The following is an 11,729-nucleotide window of genomic DNA, read 5'->3' on the forward strand; positions in this document are numbered from 1 at the left end:
GAAACTGATGTGAAATTAGCTTCCTTATGTAAGCTCAGCATTATTTGTTACTCAGAGCCGAAAAGGACCTGCCGAAAAGAATGGTTTCAGATCTCTATTGTCTGTTATTTGCAACCTGTGCAGTGAATGGCCAGGAACATACAACAGGGAAGAAAAAGTGGTCTGAAAACGCCAATGACACGACCCAAAAAACAAGTGTGCATAGTTCGATGGCATAAACCTCAAAAAGTAGAATCAAGGTCATTTCCTTTTGAAACAGTCAGATTGTTTTTCCACATTCCTTTCCCATTACTGTGGGTTGTAGCACACATCCATTAACGTTAATGGTGGAAGGAAAAGAGCGGCATGTGCAAATAGAAAATCTGTTTCATCTTAAATAGAACTTGGTTGTTTAAATGTATGAATTTTCAGGGTTAAAAGTATGCTTTTGTGCTAATGAGAAAATGCACTTCCAAATGCACAGCTGATAAAGCAGTACAAGTTTTAATGAGGGGTGAGCACATTTAAAATGGGTAGAAACACCTTTGTTATGTCAGGATGATTTTTTTTCTTCAAGTGAGAATTCATGCCTTCTTGTTCCTTCTTTTTTCTTTTTGGCTATGAAGATGTTTATTGGAGTTTCATTTAACAAACGGAATATTGGAAATAACTTAAATGCTCAAAATAAGGCATTTGCTAACTAAGTGTTAGAACATGTAGGCCATGAAGCATTTGCTACAGAGTCACCCCCAAAAGTGTCACTAAACCACTTCTATTGGCATAGAAAATTTTCAAAATACACAGTTGAATGAAAAGGACAAATTGCCTAAGAGTATATTAAAAGTATGGTATTTTAAATAAAGGCAGTGTGTAGGTCTCCAAATTGTTACACCTCAAACAAATAATAGCAAAAGGTAATAACAATAGTAATAATAACAAGTTAATAGTAATAGCTATGTTTCCTTTTTTGTCTTCACCAAAAAACATGCTAATTAGCATTTCCATCATGCAGATGGTAAAAGCGAGCCCTAGTTTGGTAAAGTAAATTGATCAAGAGTAGTGGAGCTCATAAATTGTGGAGCAGGTATTAAATTCAAATTTCATAGAAATTTGAATTTAAGCCACTGAAGGCCAGTTGTGGCCTTCAAGCCACAACTATATATCACCCCGCCAATTCATCAATAGTTTAGCAGTAGATGTCTTTGGAAGCTTATTGATGTTTATTTTCTTTATTTTACTTATTAGTGCTACGTAATTTTCTTTAGAAGACACATCTTACTTCTGAAAAATCAATATTTTAATACTTTTTATTTTTCAACAATTACAGTTGATATGCAATACTAGTTTCAGGTGTACACCCCAGTCATTAGACATTTACATAACTTAGGAAGTGATCACCCCCATAAGTCTAGTATCCACCTGACCCCATACATTGTTATTACAATATTATTGGCTGTATTCCCTAGGCTGTAGTTTTAGAAGATGATGAGCCATTTTTTTTCACTATGTTTTCCATGTTTTCAGAATGGATCATAGAGTTATTTTCTAATTTGACTAAGGTGCTATTAAGATCATTTAAAAAGTAACCCCGAGGTGCAGAGTATGAATGTATATCACGGTACATTAAAGAAGAAGTGGGTGCTGCTCTTGCCTTGGAAAGAAGGCCGTTCCAGAGCTTGTGCTTTCTCCGAAAGAAGGATGGACACGTGTCAGCAGTTCTGAATGGCCTTATCCCGGGGGAAATGTCATGTGATAGGCAAGATCTCTCTTGTCATCACCATAAAATGTGAGGGAGAATTGAAACACGCAGCCCAGTAGAAGACTTATCTCTTTCCTGAACCAAAGGAAGGAAGCCTTTTGAGACATTTAGTATGTTTGGAAGACAAAGATAAAGGGGAGTACACTTTTGCACCAACAAGAGGACAGCAGAAAGAATGTCCAAGCCTCGGTTTTCATGTGTTTGGCTGCAATGGCTTTGAGACCTATCAGAAGAAAATGACTGAATCTTTAAGGAATCCTCTAAGACTCCTTCGATGTTAGGTGTGAGATCTTAGGTGTCACATTGGTCCCTAGCTCAGAGTGATGGCATGAAAGACTTTGAATCCTGCGTGCCTGCTCATGTTTTCTGAGTTACCCACTGCTGTAGGCAGAAAATAGGCAGGGGGAGGTTAAGAATAGTATAGGAAATGGAGAAGCCAAAGAACTTATATGTACGACCCATGGACATGAACTAAGCGGGGGCGGGTGTGGGTGGAAGGGGGTGTGCAGGGTGGAGGGGAATAAAGGGGGGAAAATGGGACAACTGTAATAACATAATCAATAATATATATTTAAAAATAAATAAATTAAAGGTCTTGGAGGAAGGGTGTCATTTTGTTTGCCTTTCATTATTAGAGCTCTCTTTTGACTGTGATTCATGCATTCATTGATTCATAACATTTTTATAAAGTATCTTCTTAGTGGCATACATGTTCCCTAGTATTTTTACTTACATCAATGTTTTAGAGTCTCTATTATACTTTTGTAAAGTAAGACTTTTTACCACCATTGACAGCTAAGGAGACTGAGGCATGAGCAGGAAATAACTTGTCCAAAGCAGTAATGATGGAATTAGGTTAAAATCTAAAACGTGGTAGTAGACTCAGAATTCTTTTTCTCTCCTGGTCTCTCTCCTTTTTCTCTCATGGTCTGCCTGTCATTCATTCTGTTGAACATGCTGACTTTTATATCTTGGACAAAGCCTTTCTTCCCTATGGTGTGTCTGATCAATAACTTAGCATCAGATTGCTTTTTGTGGGTTAGAAAGAGAAAAGTAAATCTAAGAGATCTTTCTATTATATCAGGGTGTCTATAAAAATGGAATGTGATATGACCACATTGATACTAAAAAAGTTCTCAAAATCTGGAAGTCTGGGTTAATCACTCAGTTTTGACCTAATAAGCTTGTAGAAACACACTGTGTCAATATGCTGGGATGATGCAGAACAAAGCAGTAAACCAAGAGAACGGCCAGGATATCCTAAACCCCAAACCTTGACCTTTGCAGGTCCAGGTAAGGAGCATAATCCAGGCATTGGCTGGGGGTCTGAAGGGAGTACCAATCAAAAGAGAAATTTATAAAAAAACCTCTTGGAGGATACTAACCCCTCCTCCGCTGTGGCAAGTGTGGTGCCAGCAGCCCTGAACTTGAATTTGCATGATCACTTAAAAGCTCAAAGGAAACTGGCAAGAAACAATCTTCAAATATCTGATTCCTCATATACAAAATGGAGATAGAAATGTCTAACTCAAAGATGTGTTTCAAAAATTAAATCAGATGATACAGGCCAAGGACCTCTCTAGTAACTAATGTCAGCAACGTTGAGTGAATGGAAGATGACTCATTTCATCATCAGTTACACAAAGAAACCTGTGACAACATTATGCAAACACTGTAGGCTCAAGGATTTAGAGGCCATATATGGAATAAAAGATCAGGAAAATAAACCAAAATATTTAGGGTGTCCTATGTGTGACAAAATACAAGTTTGCTATTTTTCTTTCTTTGTACTTTTCTTTAAAAGCTGTGTACAATTTGCTTATATTATTTTAATCAGAAAAAAAACAAAGCTAAAGAGAACTAATCTCTTCCCTTATGTGCATACTTGAGATATTTTCATTACATTTTAGAATATGACATGTAATAAAGAGTAAGTTCATGAATTAAAATCCCTGATTTTTTACTATCCGAGAAAAAAAGAGGGATCTCACACAATTTGCATGTCACAGCCAGGATGCGGTCACTACTTGAGTGTAAGCATCTATAATCAGGATAGAAGTTCAATTTCAGCTTGCAAATGCTGTGCTTGTCCATAGGAGTCTAACTATACTATTGACTCAGATTTGGCTAGTTTTTCTTATAGTGGAAACTGGTCATTATAGAGTTATTCATTCCATCCTAAAGCTTAAATTTTCAGAAGGTTGAATGATTATTTTGGTTGCCAGACAATAACTACAGCCTTTGAGATTCTGTCACAAAACTTCTTACAGAAAATTGTGTCTGGGGTCATTAAAATCCCACATTCTTACTTCTTCTCTATAATCAGTTATTTTTTGTTGTAAAAAATGGATAACCTTCCCATTGTCTCTCTTGCTGAATTGTAGAGGAATCCTCTTGAAGACAAATCTCTAACGGGAGGAAAGCAGATTTCTTTAGAAAAGCTGAGAGGGCAGGAAAGATTGTCTATATACAGACAGAACTGTGACTTTCTAGATGCTGACATTTTTCTTTTATCAAGTTTCCTTCCTCTCAGTTTGCCGTCAGATAGGACATTGAGCAGGAAGTCTCCGAATCCACGAAAAAGCATTTGTCACTTACCCATGCAGTCTGGGCCCCAGTGGCCCGGGCAGCACCGAGGCTGGAGGTAGTCCTTCCTGCAGATGTGGCGGCACCCAGGGATAGACAGAGAGTATGACCTCAGCTCAATGGAGTACCTTGAAGGGTAAAGCGAGATAGGACCCATGATCAGAGCAATGCATTAACTCTGGGCAGTGGAATCGCCCTACATTTTTTTTAGGTCTTTACACTTGCCTATATTTAAAAATGTGTATATACATGGAACATAAAAGTTAGAAAAAACCATTGTGATTTATCTTTAATTGTAAAAAATAGATGAAAAAAACCAGGGCACAAAGAAAATAGGGGTGAAATAGCTAAAATAATGTCAGGAGTAAAGTTAGGAGATGAAATAAATGATGTTAGGGTCTAGGCACAGACTACAAGTGGACTTCACACTTGTGACTGAGTGTCCTAGCAGCCCATGCAAGAAGAGAAAAGTCATGAGTTGTGTGGTGCACAGGATCTGTGAATTTAAATCAAACCAACAGCTCAGGATACCGTAGATGTAGAAATTTCTGTGAGAGGTGGTGTAATGTAGTGAGCAGCGTCCGCCACATTTTTCTTGAGGGAAATCCAATGATGAGTTCCTTAGAACAGTTTTTGTACCATCTGAGGTACAGTTCTGGAACAGCCATTCTATGGAGGCTAAGCATTACTGTCTATGTACAGGGATCTCTGCATGGATGGCTTATTGAGGGATTTGACTCCAGTGTTTCTAGAGATTATCTTCCACGAATATTGTTTCTTTCAACTGGGCCATTACTAATAGTGTTCTGGTGAGTTCAAGGTTGTACTCCTAAACCAGTGCCTGTTATGTAGCTGATTAATCACAGAGCTACCGGCTTTATGGGCAGTCAGGTTGAAGAAACAATTGACAATTTCTTTGAAAGGTTGAGAATGCTAGCAGGGGCACCTCTTTATAAAGATTGCAAAAGGGAGGTTCAAAGGCAGAACTAAACATCTCCTCAAGAACCAGTCTTGGGTTTGTTTCAGTATAAATTAATGATAAATCAAAATCTTCAATACTAAAACAGAGAACAGGAGTGCACTAATCTACTAATCTTACTCTGTGTATGTGCACATGTGGGTAGAGTGGGCTGGGACATAACCAAGTGCCAACCTTGGCCATGAAAAAAAGTAACCAGTACCAAAAAGTTCTCACTAAAGCCACTATGCACTTTTAACTTGAACCCTAAGTCTTTCGGATGTGCTTTCTAAAAGAAACTAGTTGCAAATGTGCACCCACTTTGGTAACTGAGTGGTCAACTGCCACATGTGCTTGCTAATTCCAGGCCAATTAGTGTTGGGAAACCTCTATTAAAAATGATGACCTGGGTTTAGAATATGGGGCAGCCTCATTAAGCAAACATGAATTTAGAATCGTGGGATATGGCAGTGTCAAGGTTTCATTTTGTGCAAAGAAATCATACTTATTCTTCATCCCTGACTTAAAAATGAAACTCACTGAGGGATGCCTAATTTTTGAATTAGTAGACTGAGTAAATAAAAGATATTGTGTTTGCACTTGAACTACATGGCTGCATCCATTAGCTGGTGAGTGGAATGGCTTGTCATTCTTTGCCAGAATTAGCCTTGAATCCCGAGGGATTTGAATCTTAGGAGGATTTCAGGAATGCAGTACTCACATAAAATGCGACACAGCTATAATTCAGTTGTCTCCCTTCTTTGGGTTCTAATTAGTACCAGGGTCCTAGCTAGTTAGTAGGATGACTGTGGGACCCAACCAGGCTTTCTGACATGTTCTGCCTAGAGCCCTTTTCCAGTAACACAGAACCCAGATTTTCAAACTAAAGGAGGGCAAAATGAAGGAAGAATGTTTCTGTATCATGTAATACAGTTCATTTTGTATTAAAATGTGAATCAGTAATAATACTTTTTTTAGACTCAAGGTCATAGTTGTGAATTACCTAAGATTGGGCTCAATGCAGTCTTAGAGAAAGAGAAAATCATGGAAATGCTTTGCAGTTTTTGAGACAATTCTATTTGGATTCACAATCCCTCGAGTTTCAAAACTCGAGCACCTCTATTTTCTCATAATGAGTACCTGCAGTCTCGAGCCCCTATGGAGTCACTGATAACCTTGGTGTAACCTTCAGGGCAGTTTATTTTTGAGTTGAGTAAGCAAGATTGGCACTCAGTCCTAATGATGAGCTGAGACTTCTTATCGCATCTGTTTGTCTGTGAAAACATAAAAGAAAAATCAAGTTCCACTAGCAGAGCCTTGCTTGGCCAATCTTCTCCATCAACTTTATATCAATGGCAGACAAGGATGACAATGAGGTCGATTAGTCATGACTGGCAGGCTGCCTTCAATCTTATTTGGAAAGAGTGCTGGAATCTACAAGCCATGTCTGCCATGGCTGTGCTATAGGCTGCTTGTAACCACCCCGATCGGAAGCCTAGAGTCCAGCAAGGTAAGGTAACCTCATTACATACCACTTCTAAATGGAGAAATATATTGTAGAGCACTCTTTTCAAATGAAATGGTTAAGGCAGGTCATTCAAGGTCGATTGGTCATAGATGGACCATAGGCTGGTTTGGGTGTTAAATGCCATGGAGCATACGGTTTCTGCTCCAAAGATGTTTGTATTCTTTTGATTACAGACGAGCTAGAACCTGGGTTCCGTGAGAGCAGCAGTCTTTTCCTATTTTATTTTCTGCTGCTTTGTCTGAAACATCTAGAATAGTGCCTGGTGCATAGGAATGCACAGTAGTTATTTGTTGATGGGACAAAAGAATTGTAGGAAATCAGACAGGCACCCTAGAAAATATTAGCAACCGTTGGCAAATATTGCAGAGAACTGTTACAATGAACGATGCAGCCATCCTCGGGCCCTGTCTCGGGATCCCTTAGTATCCAAGCTGCTGGTGCTGATCCTCCCAAATGAATTTCCTCACCTTTTAGGTTTCCTTCATTTCCCCATCCAACTGAAACAGAAGCAGCTCTGTACAATGACAAGAGACTGAACTTGTGAGTCAAAAGACTTAAGCTGGGAATCAAGCTCGGTGTCTTGTTCATTGCTCAGTCTGGAGCGAATTCCTTAGTCTTCACCACTCTCTGTAAGGGGAATGTATTGATAACCGCTCCCCAGGACACTGAGACATTTGAATGGTGTAACATGAGCACATTGCCTGGCCCAGTGCTGGAATATCACAGGCAGTAAGTGCTCCTTCCTGTACCCCTTCTCTATCCCATCTCTGTGTTTTGCTCTGTTGCTTCTCCTGATAAGTATGTTCTTCCCTCTCCCCTTGGCTACTCAAACCTGTAATCTTTCAAGGCCCTGTTTAACACCACCGCATACACAAAACCACACTCATTCCTTTTCCTTTGCTCAGAGGTTGGTCAACAGAGCACATTTGTTGTCATTGCTCTTCACTTAAACACTACCACATTTATGTTTTTTTTTTTTTTTTTTGTCATCCCATGGGCCCAGCACTGTGTTAGGGGTCATGGGAACATCATAAATACTTCTATGTTTATTGAAACCCGTGAAGGCTGCACAAAAAGAAACCTCACATTCATAGAGCAGCCCGTGGTTAGGCATACTTCCAAAGGCAACATATCGTATTTGGTTTGACGGCCCTAAATATCAGCAGGGCCGGGAGCATCATCCTCATTTCAGAGGGGAACACACTGAGGCAAGGGAGGCTCAGCGACCCGCCCAAGGCCACGCTGTGCGTTACAGGTCTTCTGGCTCCCGGGTCGGCCATTTCTCTTCCCTGCACGCTCTACAGTGGTGGACAGAAAAACAAAACCTCTGTTTTTTTTTCTGGGGGCTTTCATGTAATCGTCACTATGAACCAAAATAGCATAGGAACGGTCTTTATGGAATAATAACAAAACCACCCTTAGATATAGTTTTAGTTAAACTCCTTTCATGGTCACGAACTTCTATATTTTTTTAAAAAGATTTTATTTATTTTTAGAGAGGGAAGGGAGGGAGATAGAGAGAGAGAGAAACATCAATGTGCGGTTGCTGGGGGTTATAGCCTGCAACCCAGGCATGTACCCTGGCTGGGAATCGAACCTGAGACACTTTGGTTCACAGCCTGCACTCAATCCACTGAGCTACGCCAGCCAGGGCTTAAATTTCTATATTTTTTAAAGCAGAATGTTCTTTACATTAGGGTTTCCCGTGTGGGTAAGTATATGGGGTGGCATTACTTTGCCTTTTCTTTCTTAGTAGGCCAGAGTTAATATTCTCTTTTCAAAAATCCCTTGACCATCAAACTGATCTTTTCACATGGAACGGCCCATTGCGCTTCTCATACGATCCCTTCTGGAAGAGCAAACTCATCTTTAAGCATCAGTCAACACCTGATTTCTGCACTAAAGCCGGGACTCACGATGCTGATAGTGATGGTGATGGCAAGGATGGTAATCACTGCTGATTGTGGAGCACTGTCAGGGGAGAAACTGAGGCTCAGAGAGACTGAGTAACTTGCGCAAGGTTGAACAGCTAGTAAGCTGTGGAGCAGAAATTACTGATCCTCGGGAATATTTGCTAAACAAATGAAACCATCATTCAGACTCACCCCTATCTAGCCTCACAGCTCAAGTGAGTAACGGTTACGGCATTTTTAAAAATGTTTCCGTGAAAAGTATTCTTAGACTACAGCCAACTGAAGTAAAATTGGGGTTGATAAAAATTTGCTGGAGCCCTGGCTGGCATAGCTCAGTGGATTGAGCTTGGGCTGTGAACCAAAGTGTTGCAGGTTCAATTCCCAGCCAGGGTACATGCCTGGGTTGCAGGCTATAACCCCCAGCAACCGCACATTGATGTTTCTCTCTCTCTCTGTCTCCCTCCCTTCCCTCTTTAAAAATAAATAAATAAAATCTTAAAAAAAATTTGCTGGGCACAGACTCAGAATCACGTTTATCATTCACAGAGCAGAAACCGTATCGTTGGAAGTGCATTTTAGATAAATCCCTTGGATTGACTCCCACACCCCACACCCTCTTTAGGCTGGCCTTGTTGCGGATCTGACACTGAACTTGCTCTATGATGACAACTCATGGGCGCTCGCTTGAGAAGCTGGCGTGCAGGTGTCAAGTGCCCTGGGTACTTTCACTACAACTTGGGAATGCAGAAGGGGGAACACCTAATACATTCTGTAATACAGTATCCCTCAGCCAGAAAGCACCCAGCCTGGAATTCCTCAGAACATCTCTCCACCCCATTGTTGTCCTCCATTCCGAATGGTACGATGGGAAGTGATGAGACTATTAAAACAAACAAACATACAAAACCCTGGATGCCCAAATCCACCGTGGAACGAGGAATGTGAGCACTAAAATCAGAGATTGCCCACAATAAAGTTTTAGCACAGACATAACCAGCTGGGTGAGCACGCCCTCAGAAAGACGGCGCATCACGCTAGATCCTGTCCTCCACAAGCTTTCTCTTTACTCCACGAAGCCCAGATAGTACTCTCTACCCGTGACAACACAGGAAAGCAAAAAGCTTTGGAATACATCCTGAAAATTAACAAATTAAAAGACTGAAGTCTCCTCTTACCTGCTGTGTTATTTCCGGTGGAGAGCAGAAATTTTGTACAACCAATCCAAGAAACAGAAGTAGTAAATTTTGTAGCATAGCGAGAAAATAGTTGCTCCTTCTCCGTGCCAAGCACCTGTTAGAACTATTGCCCTATTTTGACTTTGTCTGGTGAACTCCCAGTGAATTCTTTCTCATTTCAGTGTCCGTTTTTAAATCCTTCCCTCTCCTTTCCCTGGACTGAACCAGATGATTTGCGGGACCCGCCTCTATACAGGAAAGACGGCAAATCCAGGGGTTGCAGTGACACTGGCCACCTCGACTGTACACATGTGCCCTGGCTGAATGACAGGATATCCTGAAGGGGCTGCGGGAGGAACACGATCCGGAATTTGTGTGCCTCATGAAACTCTCGAGAACAAGCCACTGCCTCCCGCCACTCTGCCTGTCCTGCCTCTGGTCCTGCCTGCTCCTGGACCCAGAGACCCGTCAACATTTCCACAACCACACCACGGAAAACGGCAGCCCTTTCTGGCCGAATCCAAGCTTGCTGCCTGGCAGCATCTGTAGGAGTGCCCCAAAATGAGTGCAATCCTCTGAAGGGAATGTTGCAGAAGCCCCTGCCCTTGACTTTGAAACCTAGGGGTGGCCTCACCTGGTGTGGCTGGCAAATTACTGCAATGAAATGTCTCTTTGCAGATGTCAACAGGGGGTTTTCGACTTGTCCTTTCTCATCTTCCTTGTCAGTTCAGGAACAAAAGACTGAGCCAACAGGTCTCAGCTTGCAAGGGCCCCCTCTTTGAGGATCTAATGCCACCTCCTCTGGGAAGCCTTCCTGTCTTGTCCCTCTAATAGCATCTTGGAAACCCTCCTGGCATTACTCACACAATAGTATGATAGCCCGGTCACATCTGTCACAGTTCACGTCTGTGTGTCTGCCTCCCATGCCCAATTGTGAGTTCCTTGGGGACAGGGACATAGCCTTCATTGTCTCTGTACCCCTGGCCACCTAGAGCAGAGGCTTGCACTTGACAATAATAAAAACTAATAATAATAGCTAACATTTGTTGAAAACTTAGTATGTGCTAGTCATTATTCTAGGCCTCTCCGTGGATTAACCGGTTGAATCCTCACTACACTTCGTATAATATTTATAATTATTCTGTCCATTTTGTAGATGAGGAAACTGAGGCAGAGGAGTTAGACCACTTTTCCAAGGTTATACAACTAGTGGGTGGGAATCCAGTTTTCATATTGTGTGACTTTTAACCACTACACTCTACTACCTAAGACAATAACCGTTACGAATAGACACATAGCAAATGGTGCTCCGGTCCCACCGATGTGATGGGAAAGTGTCAGGAAGGGTAAAATCTGGGTTTATCCACGGGGTGGGTTTAGGAGGGTACATCTCATGACCCTGAGTTAACAGGAGGACTCACACAGTTATAGAGGCTAGTGTTGGTAAAACAACTTCTTTCTGCCAAGTGTTTGTCTTTCAGAATTTTTGAAACATTACATTACACTGATCAATAATCTCAAAAGGTCCAATACAGACAGTTTTCAGAAGCTCACCCGGAGGTCTGAGTGGGAAGATGCCCAGGGGGTAGTCCTTACATCCCCTTGGTTCAGTGGGTTTCAACCATGATTTACAATCCTGGAGGAGCTCAGAAATAATTCCTTGATGTCTGGCCCTACTCTAAGTGATCCAATCAAAACTTCTGCGTGTGGAAAACAGAAGGGGTATTTTTTCAAGCTTCCCGAATGATTCTATTTGCATGGGACTGTTGCCAGAGACAAAATTACGGTAACTATTATTCTGGGGAGTGAATGAGGGTTTGAGGTTTATCTG

At 41.3% G+C, this 11,729-nt stretch overlaps 1 protein-coding gene across 1 annotated transcript in view; it reads right to left on the bottom strand.

The window, feature by feature from the left end:
- The window catches only part of STAB2 (stabilin 2), a 126,364-nt gene extending 115,978 nt beyond the window's left edge, over window positions 1-10,386 (bottom strand). The window contains exons 1-3 of the mRNA XM_045826606.1: window positions 9,899-10,386; window positions 6,423-6,556; window positions 4,337-4,452 (exon numbers count right to left, since the gene is read on the bottom strand). Of these exons, the coding sequence (XP_045682562.1) occupies window positions 4,337-4,452; window positions 6,423-6,556; window positions 9,899-9,976 (328 nt within the window). The 5' untranslated portion in view covers window positions 9,977-10,386. The remainder of the gene's footprint in view (window positions 1-4,336; window positions 4,453-6,422; window positions 6,557-9,898) is intronic.
- Window positions 10,387-11,729: the final 1,343 nt, after the last annotated feature.

Source organism: Phyllostomus hastatus, unplaced genomic scaffold (genome assembly GCF_019186645.2).
Source record: "Phyllostomus hastatus isolate PE091 unplaced genomic scaffold, TTU_PhHast_1.1 phas_scaffold_755, whole genome shotgun sequence".
Taxonomy (NCBI): Eukaryota; Metazoa; Chordata; class Mammalia; order Chiroptera; family Phyllostomidae; genus Phyllostomus; species Phyllostomus hastatus.